Below are 17,885 nucleotides of genomic sequence, written 5' to 3'. Positions count from 1 at the left end.
TAATACTAGGGATTAGGTTTTATATACAGCAGCGTAGAGACCCTATTCAAACTGAATGGTCCCCCCATACATAATCATGGCTCTCAACCCCAGTCCGGTGGAGATCTGGAGAACAACTCAATTCTGCCCCCTTTCGAAATCGACCACCAGGCCAGGGACTGTCCCGCAGGGGCGTCATATTAAAAAGCAACAGGATCCGAATCGAGGGCTGGATTTGGAAACAGCTGCACAGTATCAATGGGGGGGGGGGGGGGGGGGGCAGCAGGGTCCACTATGGCAGAGGCCCCCTGCGGAGTGCAAAGATGTGGGTTGACAAAGATGCTCAACAACGGTGCACTGGGGACACCCTTGTGGACAGGTCCCAGAGGGAGGGAACATAAGAGGAGCTGGAGACGAGCAAAGAATAAGGAACATTATGAAGAACAAAAATGGTGATCAAAGAATATGCTCAGTCTTTTCGTAAAAATGACTTGAGTGCACCACAATAATCAGACCTGTATTATCCGGTTTCATTATTAAATGGGAATTCTTAAGCTTTGCTATAGGAAATAACCTGAGTTAAGGGACAACTCCAGGAAAATTCCACTTAAAGTGTTGCGCCATACCCGAAATCATTGTCCAGCCTGGCTCTGCCTCTCCTGGTCTGGAAGCAATGGTAGGTGAATCGCTGTCCCAATCACATCTCATGAACTACAAGAGCCTATAGAAGAAACAACACTCGGGTTGAAAAAAATTGCATGTGCTCCTCTGTCCACAAAAGCTCCTTAGCGCATGATCACATAAGGAACAAGATCCCTTGCAGTGATGATGCATTAAAATGGACTAAACATCAGAACTCATCAATGAACCCCCTTTCCCAGACATTGGGATTGTTTTAAATAGCCAATAGGTTTATGAAAATCATTTAGGAAAAAAAAAAAAACTTATGGGTTTATGGGAACCATTTTGGCTAAAATAAACAAGTGTATCTGTATTTTAAAAAATCCACTTAGAAGTGCTATAGTGCTACATTTTAGGGCCGGGGCGATACCAGCGTTGCGATACTCGTTATCCGAGCAAGGAAACAAAACACAAAGCAGATTTAACTTTAGGAAACAGCCCGAATGTTGAAAACAGTCAGTTATCCAGAGTTGTATTTATTTATTTTCCAAGCTATAGCATAGACTAGTTATGTACAGGTTTAAAGGACTGCTTCGTGTTTACATTTGTCCTATTGAAAACAGTGATACTGGTCACAGCCCTACTCATATTTTTGGCCACTCTCACTTCAGGAACTTGTAGTTCATTGTGGGCTAATGGCTTGCCTGCTGTTGATTTTGAATGTTATGAACAACGAATACCTATTATAAAAGTGATGGACAGTGGACTTGAGTCAGTCAAACTGATAATACAATGCCAATAAACCCAGTGCCTTAAAAATCCATCCACTCAATTTAACAATCCCATCGGGCCTTCTTCAGTCATCAGATCCGATTTTGACAGCAAACATCTTTGGGGAAAAACATGAGAACTTATGGTAGTTTCACTTAGTGAGGGGTTTTATATGATGAAATTAAGAGGTCAATTTAAGTCCCTGTTTCAAACGTATTCAATACAAGATATACACAATTACCAGTTCTGTCATCAGGTAATGTTTGGTGACTTAATTCAATCATGGCACTTATAGTAACAGTAATTGGGTAAGCTCCTCTTCCTTACCGACAGTAAATATACTGCCTTTAAATGACCATGCATCTTCTGGACATATGAACTTGGCACATTTTGTTTGTCTTTCAACGTATGTTTTGTCAAGAGAATCCCTTAAAACCAGAAAGTGACTTGTTTGTAGCAGGTTAAAAACTTGCAGACGGGTTAGGATAACTAACACAGCAGGTTAGGAGAATTGGGTTAAGGTTAGGAAATGGGTTAATGAAAATACTTTCTTAACCTATGAAAAGTCACTTCCGGTTGAAGCTGTATCAAAAGTGGCATGTGTTTAGAGAGTCCCATTGCCAAGGAGATAAGAGAGACTAAGATTTTTTTTTACCATTTGTTGAGCTTAACAACATGACATACAGTAACTAATAACGATGGTATACTTCAACCACAAGAGAGGCTTGCAGAAGGAACATTTGAGAACTGGCAAAGTAAAGTTCTATCGAAAATATTTATCCGTTTATAAACAATAGTTTTACCTTTATGATTACTTGAGGCTAGATGATACTATACGTTAGTCTTACAATAGAACTGAGGAAAGGTTTCAGTTTAAACCAATGGTAACGTTAACACAATGGAATTTGACAAAAAGCTTTCAAACGGCAAAAACTTAAATCATTTTAACAGAACACAATAAAGGTAGTCTTGACGTTTTTAATACACAGTTACCTGTACACAAGGAAAAAAAACACTAAAATTAAACATTTTCAAATTATAATATCCCTTTTCATTAAGCAATGAAGTTAATACTAGATTCAATTCTAACTAATCAATCATACATACGAGATCACACAAAGTAGAAAGAAAAATAATTAATTAAAAAGTTTAGCATTGGACTGTACACAAGTCCAGTGTGTACTGGAGGGGGCGTTAGGGAAACTGGGTGGTACCAAATAAGACAATTTTGATCGTAATACTTAGAATATAAAAAACTACAATGAATTATTACACAGGTAGAATCCAGAGGCTTAGCAGTCTTGAATGACTTAGGTACAGAACATACATAAAAACCTAGCATTTCTCATTTTTGTCCATAGCCAGATGCAACATCAAATTTCAAATTACACATTCACGATCTTTGAACATTTTCAGTATGAAAACAGAACAGGGAGAGTTTTCCTGCGATAATGACTCCATGAAAAAAACTTCTTAGATTTAATTATATATATATTTTAAATAAAGTCTTTAGTCAAGTATCTGAGCATACATACATAGTTTTACAAGATAGCAAAGGCAAAAAACTCACAATATGCAACATCCCCCTTTTCCAATATCAGATCATTGTAATAAAAAAAGTACCCATTACATTTTCATATGCCTTAAAAAAAAAATCTAAAAGAACTACAAGTTAAATGTCGGTCAAAATATTAGAGAATCCATCTTTGTTTCAAAAATGAAATAAGATATTGCTACTTTTTTAAACCAGAGTACAATAAAATGACAATGAAAAAAATACAAAGCACAACAGGAAGTAAATTAGGAACTGACTGCCATTTGCCAACATCACTCCTTGTATTATGTAACAAAATAAATGTTCCTGTAACAAAACATCAGTTTCATCACTCAATTAAAATGCTTTATGTAAAAGGAAAAAACATTTTTACACATTCTTAAAACATCTTATGACAAAACAAAAATGTATTCAAGACTGCTAAGCCCATAATTACGATTTTATTGCAACAGAACTAGAAAAAATAGATTATATTGCATTTACTAAAATGTTACAACTCCGGGGTTCGTTTTGGCGATGTCATTTGAATCAAAAAGGAAAAAATAGAAAACAAAACAGCTCTCGCATTAGTCCAAAAGGGATCCCAGGAATTGTCCATTCAAAATAATGGTGTACACAAGTATTTAGTAACAATTAAATGTTCCTGATTTAGAAATATTCTTCTTTTTTTTTTTATTGTATAAGTCAGTCTACAGCTAGTGTTTCTCACTAAGAAAAAAGTAAGTCTTCAAGGCGTTGCAAATCTAGAAACCTGTTACAAAAGGTTTGTTTTCATCCTCAATGATTCAAAAATCTTCAACTAAAGGGCGTCCTCTCTAATGATCCTGCAAAACACAGGTTCACGTCAGTGACCAAGCACAGTAATACATTTTACATAGATTTACATGTGCAAGTTGCATTACATAACCTTACAATAGTTAAACTCAACCTAATTGATGCCAGAATGGATGTACATGGGACATTTCATCAGATTTACTTTCAAACCTCCATACTTGAATTAAACCTTGCCTTTAAACCAGGGATCATCAACTACATTCAGCTGCAGGCAGATTCTCTTGAGCGGATGGTCGGGGGGACGAAACATAATTACAAATCATTTTTAGACTGCAAATTAACCACAAGAAGCCCAAACATATTTAATATTTGACTAAAACAATCAATTCAAAACTAATTTTCAAACCTTGCTGACATCCATCTCTCCGTTATGCGTGGAAATAATTAGGTACAGATTTCCAAAAATAAAATCACTTGGAGCTGATTTCCTGGTGTCATTACAGTCTTTAATGTCCGGGGGGGGGGGGGGGGTAGGCACACATAAAAACCACCGCAGGCTGCCAGTTGGGGAACCCTGCTTTAAACCATTCAACATTTGAGACGTTCCTCCTAAAGGACTTCCGTGGACAACAACAGCCCTCAGGGGGTTGTGGGGTGGAGATGGTGCTGAGCGTTTGGATGGGTTCTCACCTGAAGGCCTGGGGCCTGTGTCTGCTGTGCACCTTGGCCATAGTAGGCCCCCTGTTGTCTGTAATACTCCACCCAGGCAGCACTGTAATCCGGAGGGGAGCTCTGCTGGGAGCCAGGGCCTGCTGCCTGGTCTGGGGAGAGGGGAGATGGAGGGTGAATAAGGGGAAGAGGAACATCCTCTGATATGCACTCAAAACACCAGTATATTGGAAGAGTGTAGAGGCCATGTAGGTGTAGTCTTACTCTGTTTCTTGTAGTATTCCTCCCATGCTTTGCTGTAGTCAGGGCCACTGTTCTGGGCTTGGCTCTGCTGACCTGTGCACAAGATAAAACCAGGGTCAATACAATACACACCAAACAGACCAACAAGATCTCCCTGATTAATGTTCGCCTCCATAAATTAAATTTCCCTCCACTGAAATATATTCAGTTATACAAACAAAAGCCAATTTCCATGACTGATGAAATCAAGAAGCAACCCAGCTACACAATCATGTAAGAAATTGTCGACTTCAATCATCACAGTCAAACAAAACCTCCTGCATATCAACTATACGTGGACATGATATTTCTACTCAGACACTCTTAGCATGGAACTTTTTAAACGGAGGGCTGGTTTGAGGTCTGGTTCAGAGGTGTATCCAGGGCAGAGGCGATTGTGGACATTCCCAGCAAGGCAGAACGGTTGCAGATGCAGACAGGTATTTATTTAACAGGTGGGTCACCAGTAGGGGCCAACTGTCCACCGGCACCCCAAACCAACCAGGAAGCCAGTCTCAAAGAGAAAGGATCAATCAGCACTCACTTGCAAAAAACCTACTATGAGACTACAAACCCTGAGAGAGGGGGGCTAGGACCAGTGAATCAGACTTAGTAATGTTACACAAGCGATAAAGGCTAGTTGACCATGTTAGTACTGAGCTCCGCTTCTCTGTTCTCCCCCAGAAGACTGGCACTTGCCTAGCTTTTTATAATACTGCTCCCATGCTTTGGAATAGTCCATCTGGTCAGTCTGGGATCCATTGAGACCTGCAACCAGACACAGATAACACTGTTGGAGGACAGAGTTACTGCATGAGGACCTTTCAGTGGAGGTTGAGGCTGTGGCTTACCATCCAGACATGGCACTGTGTCCTATGGCCACTACCCCTACCCTAACCCTAACTAGAACACTGTGTCCTATGGCCACTACCCATACCCTAACCCTAACCAGAACTTCCATGGAGTGAAAGTTCTCTTTGAAAAGTTTCTTCCCCACCTGACGATCTTCCAGAATGGATTATTCTTTTTTCATTTTATTTTTTCAGCCAGTATCTGGACGGTTAGCCACATTTTCAATGCAAGAACTACCCTGCCGCTGTCATGAATTGGATTTAAATCCACTGCAGCAGTGCCAGAACCAGCCTGAACAAGTCTTAAATCTCTCCAATTCCTTGAGTCCTCTGAAATTGCTGTTCAACTGGAAAAGTCTTGTTAGAGAAGTAACATTGTGTTGCTTTATTCAGCTCAGTAAGCAGAGCAGAGAGCATGAAACATGTCTAGTTTTAAGTCCTCCTTCCACTTATTTCTCCACTTTCTTTTCACTGGGGAGGGACTTATGCCCCACATGACTTTGATTGCAATAGACTCCGTATGTATCAAGGAATCATTGTAATGACATTTCGGGTTGATATTGGTATCAAGTGTTTTGGGTATCCCACCCTAACCACAACAGGACAAGGCCATCCCAGCCATTAGTTGGAGAAGCAGGTAGACTTACTGGGGTCCTGCTGGCCCTGAGGCTGCCATGTCTGATATGTTGTGCCCCATCCACTTGTCATGAATGTCTGGGGTCCACTGCCACCACAAAACACAGACGCATGTTAGACATTTTTCATATTTATATGAATTGTTGTAGCCTGGATATTGTTACATAATTGTATTCATACTTTGGTCAGTGTAAGTAGTTCAAGGCAAGTTTGACAAATGTAACACTGGTAAAACCAAGAAGCTACTCACTTCTGATGAGGGGTAGCTGGTCCTTGACCAAAGGGGTTCAGACCAAAACTGCTGTTGCCCCCCATTCCTGAGGCCTAGATGAGAGAGAGAAGGCGGAGTCAATGCTGAGACCAAGGTCTCTTTCCCAGATGAGCCCTGTATAGCAGCACAATAAACACATTAACCTCTTGGGGCTAGGTGGGACGCTAGCGTGCCACCCGTGGTGCACTCCATCAACAGCAGGTGCATTTCAAGAGCGGCAAATTTGAATCCAAATAAATGTCAAAATTCAAATTTTTCAAAAATACAACTATGTTACACCATTTGAAAGATAAACATCTCCTTAATCTAACCACGTTTTACGATTTCAAAAAGGTTTTACGGCGAAAGCATAAATTTAGAGTATGTTAGGACAGTACATTTACAAGAGTTGTGTGTAATGTTTTGTCAAGTCAAAGACAGGGTCACCAAAACCATAAAACCAGCTAAAATGATGCACTAACCTTTTACAATCTCCATCAGATGACACTCCTAGGACATTATGTTAGACAATGCATGCATTTTTAGTTCTATCAAGTTCATATTTATATACAAAAACAGCGTTTTACTATGGCATTGATGTTGAGGAAATCGTTTCCCTCCAATAACCGGCAGTCAAGTCAGCGTCAGAAATTAAATAATTAAAATTAGAAAACATTGGTAAAATATTATATTGTCATTTAAAGAATTATAGATTTACATCTCTTGAACGCAATCAACTTGCCAGATTTAAAAATAACCTTACTGGGAAATCACACTTTGCAATAATCTGAGCACTGCGCCCAGAAAAATACGCATTGCGATACAGACTAGACGTCATGTTGGGGAGATCTAAAATCGAAAATACTATGTAAATAATCCATTACCTTTGATTCTCTTCATCAGATGTCACTTCCAGGTATCACAGGTCCATAACGAATGTAGTTTTGTTCAAAAAAGCTCATCATTTATGTCCAAAAATCTCCGTCTCGTTAGCACATGATGTAAGCCAGCCGGACTTCTCGTCATGAACGAGGGGAAAAAATATATTTCCGTTCGTTCAAACACGTCAAACGTTGTATAGCATAAATCATTAGGGCCTTTTTTAACCAGAACATGAATAATATTCAAGGTGGACGAATGCATAGTCTTTTATAACGTATTGGAACGAGGGTACCCAACATGAAGTAGCGCGCCAGGTGTCTAATGGGACATCACCGTTCCATGGCTCTTGTTCGGTCAGATCTCCCTCCAGAAGACTCAAAACACTTTGTAAAGGCTGGTGACATCTAGTGGAAGCAATAGGAAGTGCCAAAATATTCCTAAACCCCTGTGTTTTTCAATGGGATAGGTTTAAAGTCAATACAACACATCAGGTATCCACTTCCTGTCAGAAAATGTCTCAGGGTTTTGCCTGCCAAATGAGTTCTGTTATACTCACAGACACCATTCAAACAGTTTTGGAAACTTTAGAGTGTTTTCTATCCATATATAATAAGTATATGCATATTCTAGTTACTGGGTAGGATTAGTAACCAGATTAAATCGGGTACATTTTTTTTATCCAGACGTGCAAATGCTGCCCCCTAGACCCAACAGGTTAACCTGTTAGGGCTAGGGGGCAGTATTGACACGGCTGGATAAAAAAACATACCCGATTTAATCTGGTTACCACTCCTACCCAGTAACTAGAATATGCATATACTTATTACATATGGATAGAAAACACCCTAAATTTTCTAAAACTGTTTGAATGGTGTCTGTGAGTATAACAGAACTCATTTGGCAGGCAAAACCCTGAGACATTTTCTGACAGGAAGTGGATACCAGATGTGTTGTATTGCCTTTAAACCTATCCCATTGAAAAACACAGGGGCTGAGGAATATTTTGGCACTTCCTATTGCTTCCACTAGATGTCACCAGCCTTTACAAAGTGTTTTGAGTCTTCTGGAGGGAGATCTGACCGAACAAGAGCCATGGAACGATGATGGCCCATTAGACACCTGGCGTGCGAGTTCATGTTGGGTACCCTCGTTCCAATACGTTATAAAAGAGAATGCATTCGTCCACCTTGAATATTATTCATGTTCTGGTTAAAAAAGGCCCTAATGATTTATGCTATACAACGTTTGACATGTTTGAACGAACGTAAATAAATTTTTTCCCCTCGTTCATGACGAGAAGTCCGGCTGGCTTAGATCATGTGCTAACAAGACGGAGATTTTTGGACAAAACTACATTCGTTATGGACCTGTGATACCTGGAAGTGACATCTGATGAAGAGAATCAAAGGTAATGGATTATTTACATAGTATTTTCGATTTTAGATCTCCCCAACATGACGTCTAGTCTGTATCGCAACGCGTATTTTTCTGGGCGCAGTGCTCAGATTATTGCAAAGTGTGATTTCCCAGTAAGGTTATTTTTAAATCTGGCAAGTTGATTGCGTTCAAGAGATGTAAATCTATAATTCTTTAAATGACAATATAATATTTTACCAATGTTTTCTAATTTTAATTAGTGACGCTGACTTGACTGCCGGTTATTGGAGGGAAACGATTTCCTCAACATCAATGCCATAGTAAAACGCTGTTTTTGGATATAAATATGAACTTGATAGAACTAAAAATGCATGCATTGTCTAACATAATGTCCTAGGAGTGTCATCTGATGGAGATTGTAAAAGGTTAGTGCATCATTTTAGCTGGTTTTATGGTTTTGGTGACCCTGTCTTTGAATTGACAAAACATTACACACAACTCTTGTAAATGTACTGTCCTAACATACTCTAAATTTATGCTTTCGCCGTAAAACCTTTTTGAAATCGTAAAACGTGGTTAGATTAAGGAGATGTTTATCTTTCAAAGGGTGTAAAATAGTTGTATGTTTGAAAAATTTGAATTTTGACATTTATTTGGATTCAAATTTGCCACTCTTGAAATGCACCTGCTGTTGATGGAGTGCACCACGGGTGGCACGCTAGCGTCCCACCTAGCCCATAGAGGTTAAACGACATATTCATATAAACAATAAAATCCACAATAGACATGCAAAAAAAAAAAATCTTCAGTAAAAAGGTCCCCTAACAACCATCTGAAATTTCCTAGAGCAACCGATTTTAAAGTGTATTGTAGATTATTCCACACGTAAGGTGCAAGGAAAAGGCTGATTTACCTAACTCTAGACACTAAAGGAGTCTCTAGAGAACCAACCCTGTCAACTGGTTTGATAACTTGTCATTTTAAATGTTAACAGTGATGTTAGTTAAGTCGGAAACTTGTGGAGCAGGGCTTTGTAAACAAAAAGAGCATAATGATGTGATTTAAGTGACTTCAAAGAGGTCCAGCCAACCATTTCGTCGTATTGCTCATCATAGTGATGAAAAACAGCATCCGAGGGTTTAAGAGTAGAGGCAGCTGCACTTTCATAAATAGCATAAAAATAACCTCAAGTTTGACTGCACTCTGCTTTCTGCTGACTACAGAGATTAGATCTGTTTCTGTAAAAAGAAAAAGAAAAAAAAAGGCCACTTTAAATCTTAGAGGACTGAACTTGTTAAGAAACTATGTTGTTTTAAAAGATAAATCCCTAATCCAAATACCAAGGTATTTCTATGCATTGACTCATTTGATTATAGAACCATCCAATAAACAGGGACGTAAACTGAGGGCCCAAAAAGGTGACACTTGTTTTTTTTTTACTGAACCATGCAACAAAAAAATCCTGCTGGGGGAAACGCAGGTTAACTAATTAAACAACAAAGAATATGATCTACGTGATCAGTCTCTGTGTGTAAAATAAATAGTGGTTCATGTGAACCTAACTCACAGCAAAAAAATGTAAAGAAAGCAATCTAATGTTATTTGTTGCCTAGACTTTACTGCAAATGACACTCAAGTCTTGAGAAAAAAACCCCACAAATATTGCAGTTAGCCATGACAGCCTTTATAACAGAATGCTTGTGACCACACACACAAATATTGCACTTGGGAAAATAACATCTTAAAGTAGAAATAGAATGAACAGGCATTCTATTTTTGTTCTATTATAGTGGCCATTATAGACATCGATCAAGTGCACAAGGCTACATGTGGACAAAAATAACGTTCACTGAGTAAAACAAATTATAATCCCCCTCACTCACAAGTTACGGTCAAGTTCACCACAACAAAAACAATATCTTTGGGCTACACTGCACATTATTACATTGTACACTTTCTGGCTGTGGACATCTGTTCTACAATGGGCCAGCAAAAGTGAGGAAGAGGGAAAGTGTGTGGTGTTCCTTTCACCTCTATAGTGGCATCCAGCTTAAGCCAGGCCCAGCTCCAGCTACACTTGATCCCTGAATCCACTTGTTTAACAAGCAATGCCTTATTTTCACCTAATTCTCTCATTCTAAAAATAATGGCTACTTCATGAGCTTGTTAACATTTCACACAGATTGCCAGGGTCCAGTAAGCAACTAACACGTTATAACTTGAGGAACGGCAAGGAGTCGTATACCAGTTAATACTATAACGAATTGGTTAGGTTACTAATGTTAGCTCATCTGATGATGTAACGTTAGCTAGCTAACATTAGCTGTCTGACTTTATTAGCAAGCAAATTTCCACACCATAAAGTCAATTATTTGATCAGATAAGTTGGCTAATGTTGCTCAACATTTCTCTGGCTAGCTTACGGAGAATTCGATCCAGCAGGCAAGATACTGAACAATGCTAATACTTGTTCCACACTTTCTCCCTCACCTCAAACTTTCCAAAAATGGCAGTAGTTTTTCGGTTACAGCTCATGAAGTACGCTTCATCACATTTTCACTCCGTCTCCGTGGTCAGGCTTCTCACCTAACATTACCTCTTCGTTATCGTTCAGGGGACGCGCTTCTGTAACTAGCAAGCTGACTTTCCAGAGCGCGTGCTGATGCTGTAACTAGTAAATTGGTTGTCTCTTCTTTCTTCAGTCACGTGCTGCGCTGCATTCTGTTATGTCAACGATTGGCTGAGCCTTGGATACAGCCAGTATTGCTCCAAACTTGCATCACTCGTTCCCTTACAGCCAGTAGTGATCCCAAGCCCACCCCCAACTTTTCTCATCAGATCTACACGAATCACGTAGGTCACCAATTTTGGATTTCAAAAATGACAAATTTCGCCAAAAGGTGATTAGTTTGCATCCCTGAATAAGTAAAGATGTAATCCATTCAAGACAATCTTATGAGAAACTCCCAACATTTATTTAGTTTCACTCGTATTAAGTATGAGTTTTAAAATCAGACAGTAGCCTTGTCACAGCTAGACCAGCACTCGAGGCAAATGCGTACATAATAGTATCATATATAAAAATTACAATGAATAGATTGACCAATAGCATTTGAATAAATAGTGTAAAGAACATGTCCTAGTATCGACCCCTGCGGAACACCTTCATATACTTCAAGAAACTCTGACTTCACCCCATCCATGACGATGGCCTGAGTTCTGTCACTAAGATGATCAGGAACAGGCGTCAGCGCTCAGGCCTATCGTTTAACCCCGGGTGCCATACTGGTGGATGGTATGGCCACAAGAACAGTCACACACCCCTTTGACATGTACCTTCATGAATATCAGGCCAGACAATAGATTGTTTTTGTTTGTAGGGGGGCATAAGACCACCTACCCCAATCTTCTCATCGATCAGCTGGCGGGCCATTTCCATCTGTTGGGAGGTGCCGCGGATGGAGAAAATGCGCACGTTGGGGTCGGTGTTGGGCGGCGGGTTTCTCTGCAGCTCCACGTGCGCTCCAGACTGCTGGTTGATGTTCTTGATGGTTTCGCCACCTTTAGGAAAGGAGAAATTCAAAACATGAGTCAAAGTCAGCAACAAGTGTGCAAGTGTCAATTTGACCGTCAATCAGTGCTTACTCTGCTGTCTGATTCCATTCTCTAGGCTTCACCACAATTACCTAAACTCATCCGACTGGAGGTTAGACTGGTAGTGATACCTATAGGAGACCCTGGCATGTGTCCTTCAGCTCCGTGCCCATTCTATTTGAGAGAGACAAAGGTCGACAACACTTCCTCCCCCACGCTGACGAATCAGACGGTAGCTTCCTGACTTATGAAGGAGTGCAATTAAACCAGCAGGGAGAAATTAAATATAGCTGGCGGAGAAAAGACATCAATTAAAGCGTATCCTCTTTCTGGGATATCGTTTCTCCTTTGGCCCCTTTCTTTCCCGGCCTCATGTGTGGTGAGGGAACAACCTCCTCCCCCTTCTCCTGCCATCCCAGTGAATGGAGCGAGGGGGGCTTCCCAAGGGAACACCAAAGCTGTCCCAACATCAATTACACATTTGTTCACTGGTGGCTGACAGGCGGTTCTTGCAGTTAAAACCGTCATCCAAACCTCTCCTCCTCCCGTAGCCTCTTTCCAGTTGCCAATAGACTACACATGGGCCATTAACCCATTGTCAACCAAATGAACCTTCTGCGTTAATGAAGCCATTATGAGGTCCCCTCAGTCAGAGAGCAAATGGGAATGAAGTGCAACAATTATTAATTTCATGGACTGGGCCTTGCTGGGGCCACATCATATGACCTTATTATTGAGACTGGGTTAGTGAGCTGGACCAAAAGGAGGGGATACAAAGTGCAACTGGTGAGGGATTTTGGGTAAGTGGGAGGTTTAATTAAAAGACAAGTTCATGAAGAATAGTTCCTAGGGGCTTAAAACACCATGCTTACCCACTCATCTAATGTATTGACATACGGGGCTTAACGAATGAAAAAAAGACATTTAAAAGCCAAACGCAGGATGCTATACCATGGTATATAAAATAAAAGTAGGCGTGTTGTTCACCCCATTAAAAAAGTTTGAAGGTTGAGAATATAAAGTATGGGGTATGGGTGGGTGGGTGCCCCAAGTTACCAGGCTCTGTGTGTATTGGGGGGAGGGTGTAATCAGTGGCAGCTGCATAAAGTCATCGTAAAGATATTAATCACCTCAGTCTTTAAGGCCAGGCTGACAGGGCCCAGACCCACAGCCATATTGGACTAGTTCATATGCTAATGCAGGGAGGGGGGAGGCGCAATGCCCAGGTTTATTTGCCCCCCCACCTCACAAAAGCCACTTGACATTTCTATTGCCTGGTTTTGATCATAGGTAGAGAGCCCCCTTCGAACCACGCCCACCACTGCGCACACATCCATCCATAGGACAGGGACACACTCAGGGTTTCCTCCACAGCGCAATGGTCAATGACTTTTAAATAGCTGCCAATAGAGTGAACATGAATAGCCAATAGCCTAATTCCCTCACTCCACTATGGGGCTGAAAGGACCTCAGATGCCAGAAAACCTGCCACGTGGGGGCTGTTATTAGGAACCGTTAACAATTAATGTCACATTACATGCATTATCCCCCTCATTAAGCCCTAAGGGAAGGGACAGAATACCACTTGTGCTGTATACATGAGCCAGGGGAGAGGGGTGGCAGGACCCACACCATATTGGCTCATTGTGAAACTTTAAATGCCATTTCACCATGACAAAAAAAAAGCACAAGCTAATGGACTGGCAATGATGCACTTTGGGCATAATCTAGGCTTTTGAATAATTTTCCTGTGTTTTATAATACATTTATACACTATGAGGTTGGAATAATACTGTGAAAATTATAATGCCCTTTTAGTGTAAGAGCTGTTAGATGGGATGGAGTTTTGGCCTGCCTGGTCACACCTCCAGGTGGTAAATTAGTTAATAGTCCAATAAGAAAGAGATCCAAATCTCTCTGCCAATAAGAGCTAGTTTTCAGTTTTCCCCACCCCTCTCAGACCACTGGCAGAATAGCCCGTACTGAAGAGCTCAGTAACTTTCAATGTGGCACCGTCATAGGATGCAATCTTTTCAAAAAGTCAGTTGTCAAATGTCTGCCCTGCTAGAGCTAACCCGGTCAACTTTAAGTGCTGTTATTGTGAAGTGGAAAGTCTAGGAGCAACAGCTGCGAAGTGGTAGGCCACACACGCTCACAGAACGGGACACCGGGTGCTTAAGTGCGTAAAAATCGTCTGTCCTCGGTTGCAACACTCACTACCGAGTTTCAAACTGCCTCTGAAAGCCATGTCAGTACAAGAACTGTTAGTCGGGAGCTTCGTGAAAGGGGTTTCCATGGCCCGTCAGCTGCACACAAGCCTAAGATCACCAAGCAGTGTAAAGCTTGCCGCCACTGTACTCTGGAGCAGTGCGAACACGTTCTCTGGCGTGATGAATCACGCTTCACCATCTGGCAGTCCGACGGATGAATCTAGGTTTGGTGGATGCCAGGAGAACGCTACCTGCACCAATGCATAAGGCCAACTGTAAAGTTTGGTGAAGGAGGAATAATGGTCTGGGGTTATTATTATTATTTAATTTTTTTCATGATTCGGGCTAGGCCTCTTAGTTCCAGTGAAGGGAAATCTTAATGCTACAGCATACAATGACATTCTAGACGATTCTGTGCTTCCAACTTCGTAGCAACAGTTTGGGGAAGGCCCTTCCCTTTTTCAGCATGACAATGCCCCCGTGCACCAAGCGAGGTCCAAACAAAAATGGTTTGTCGAAATCGGTGTGGAAGAACTTGACTGGCCTGCACAGAGCCCTGACCTCAACTCCGTTGAACACCTTTGGGATGAATTGGAAAGCCGACTGCAAACCAGGCCTAATCTTCCAACATCAGTGCCCGACCTCACTAATGCTCGTGGCTGAATGGAAGCAAGTCCCCAAAGCAATGTTCCAACATCTAGTGGAAAGCCTTCCCAGAAGAGTGGAGGCTATTATAGCAGCAGAGAAGGGACCAACTCCATATTAATGCCCATGATTTTGGAATTAGATGCCCGACGAGCAGGTGTCCACATACTTTTGGTCATGTAGTGTATTGTGTGTATTTTTTACAATTTTAATTAAAAGAATAACAGTTAGGTACTTAACAGATACCCAGAAATGTTTCGATATTGAGAAAAATCAACAAACAAAAAAAGACCACTGGTCAAGAAATAATGAACTGAAAGATGAAATGCTCCATTAGTTTTTGGTTTTCCCTGAGTAGGATAAGTGGGGGACATGCCTGTACATATCTCTACATTAGTGCCTATTTGTCCATACATTCAAAAGGATACTTAAACTGGTTATTGGATGACTGAAATGCATCCAAATGATGACTGATAAAGATTGTTGTTGTTGGTAATGGATCTTGACACCACCAAACGTAAAACTCGCTGAATCTTTAGAAGGCATTTGGATTCTAGGCATGGCATGTCTAGTTAAATAGAAGTTAAATCAAATAAATACATTTCTCACCTTTCCCAATCACCAGGCCACACTTGTCGGCGGGTATCGTGTATGTCACTTCCTGCAGTCCACCGGGTGCGCCCATGCTCCAGTCCCCACGGCCTCTGCCCCGGCCTCTGGGGCCCACGGGACCCCCAAAGCCATCCCGATCCTGTAGCGAGGAAACAGAAGGCGTGACTACAGGCTCCCGAAGATCTCAAACATATTACACTCAACCATCCCCCTCCCCAAGAATCACCACTGCAGCTGTGTCGGACATCAAACAAAAAATGCAACAGTTCAGATTTTGACAGATATTCTTAAATTCTCCTCCAATGCGTTTGCCTTGCATCACTTTACCTTGGGCTCAATAGAAAGTACACCAGGGGATAGGACCAAGTGCGCCACCCTGTGGGAGTCCGTATGGACTATGCTCCAGGGTTAGAGACATGCCTCAGAGACGAGGCTCATCCTCCTAGTGTACGGTCTGTGCTCAGGGGCAGTAGGTCAGCTGACAGAAGAACTAGTGACGAGGTGGAGCCCCACTACCCTTTTACCTGTCTGAGTAGGTCCCCCCCACCACCCAGACACAGGGCCAAGGGGTCCTGGCAGGCCTGAGAGGGGGCCCAGGCAACTAGGGACTGGGCTGAGGACTGCTACATGGGCAACAAGGGAGTTTAAGGGGGCATGGCTTACTTTAGAAATACTCTTAAGGCAGGAGTGAACCAATCATTGATACATTTCCTAAGGGGGGGGGGTTGTTCCTTTCAGGGCAAAAAAAACTAGAATAAGTGTAGTGGTCTGCAGTGCTGTACCTGTGCCGTGTGGACCAGCTCGTTGATGAGGTGAACAGCATGCTGGCAGCGATCAGGCTGGCCCATCACCTGGGCAATCCGGTCGGGGCTGATGCCATCGTCTGAAGGAGAGGGGGACACTAGTCAGAACTGTTACATTAAAGACCAAACGTTTAGTCATGTCACAGAAAACACACATACTGTATTACATTATGTGTCGTCAAGACCAACTTGTGTGAGTCGATTGAGGAAAATGACAGGCAAACGACAGATAAATCGATTTAAGGTCGAGGTCATCACTAATCTTGACAATTGCATTAGCCATCTAGCACAATGGAAAAAGCCTTTAATAGAAGGGGACATTCTCACCTGGTTTGAACTGGATCCTGACCCCAGAGTCATTCTGGATCTTCTTGATCATCTCTCCGTTCCTGCCAATGACGATGCCCACAGCAAACCTGGGGACTGCCACATCCAGACTGCTTCCCCCCAGTCTGGATCCAAAGTCTCCCCTGTTGGCCCGGAAGTCCCCCTGGTCCTTGTCCCGGATGATCTCTACCACCAGCTCCCGTGCTTGCTGCAAAACACCCACGCCACCAGCACAGAAAGGGTTAACTCAGAAAATGTTCTAACTGAGTTACAAAAAGGTTGATTGATACCTTGAATCCTCTCTCCTTAAAACACATTGGCCTACAATGTTTTCACCTCTGACACGTTTTTATAAGCAGGCGTGGAGCGAGGATGTGAAGGAGAATAGCCTGGTTTGAGGAACTGACCTGCACTTTGTAGGGGTCCCCTGTGATTCTCAGGGGTTTGTCTGCTCCAGTGGGCATAGGGCCATCCTGGATCATGATCATCTTCACACCAGTTCTCTCCTGTGGGGAGCAAGCAGGGAACACAATAACATAAATTCACATCAGAACTCCCTACTTCAGATGTAGTGAAGAAGTGAGATGGTTGAATCATATTGACACTGAACCACGAACGAGTTGATAGCTGTTAACAATAAGTAGTTATTTCAATAGCCAAGGTTTTTGAAGATCTGCCTAAACTAGTGTAATTAACTTCTATTACCCATAACACATTAGTTCAGACCTTGACAATAACTTCAGGCACTTGTCCTCTGGCGTTTAGCCTATATTTACGCAATTAAAAGTCTCATTAAAGTTCTGCTACATTTTCTGGCGCTTCCCTCATGTCAGCATCAGTTTGGACATGAGGCTGTAGCCACATAGGATTTACATTTTTTGTTGTGCGAATATTATTCCAATGTTAGCCTCTGATCCAATTCTGATCGGAGTACTGTTCGATACTGTGTTGTTTTTTTTCTCTCCCTTTCCATTCGGACAACTTAAATCTATATTCATCTTGTCCGACAATTTTTTATACTTTAAGCCACTAAATAAAATCACTAAG

General features: G+C 41.7%; 1 protein-coding gene across 12 annotated transcripts in view; it reads right to left on the bottom strand.

Moving 5' to 3' along the window:
- Window positions 1–661: 661 nt before the first annotated feature.
- The window catches only part of LOC106566971 (far upstream element-binding protein 3), a 29,537-nt gene continuing 12,313 nt past the window's right edge, over window positions 662–17,885 (bottom strand). For 2 of the 12 annotated variants that reach the window (XM_014135705.3, XM_014135678.3), the window contains exons 8-17: window positions 17,246–17,344; window positions 16,839–17,046; window positions 16,491–16,609; window positions 15,706–15,847; window positions 12,048–12,208; window positions 6,389–6,462; window positions 6,150–6,226; window positions 5,351–5,419; window positions 4,634–4,705; window positions 4,081–4,521 (exon numbers count right to left, since the gene is read on the bottom strand). In XM_014135705.3, coding sequence (XP_013991180.1) covers window positions 4,340–4,521; window positions 4,634–4,705; window positions 5,351–5,419; window positions 6,150–6,226; window positions 6,389–6,462; window positions 12,048–12,208; window positions 15,706–15,847; window positions 16,491–16,609; window positions 16,839–17,046; window positions 17,246–17,344 — 1,203 coding nt within the window. In that variant the 3' untranslated portion in view covers window positions 4,081–4,339. Of the gene's footprint in view, window positions 701–3,583; window positions 3,751–4,080; window positions 4,522–4,633; window positions 4,706–5,350; window positions 5,420–6,149; window positions 6,227–6,388; window positions 6,463–12,047; window positions 12,209–15,705; window positions 15,848–16,490; window positions 16,610–16,838; window positions 17,047–17,245; window positions 17,345–17,885 lie in introns of those variants that run through there. The other 10 variants (XM_045691256.2, XM_014135715.3, XM_014135696.3 and 7 more) reach the window with 10 other exon arrangements.

Source organism: Salmo salar, chromosome 01 (assembly GCF_965601325.2).
Source record: "Salmo salar chromosome 01, fSalSal1, whole genome shotgun sequence".
NCBI classification, from domain to species: domain Eukaryota; kingdom Metazoa; phylum Chordata; class Actinopteri; order Salmoniformes; family Salmonidae; genus Salmo; species Salmo salar.
This window is presented reverse-complemented; position numbering and strand designations above follow the sequence as displayed.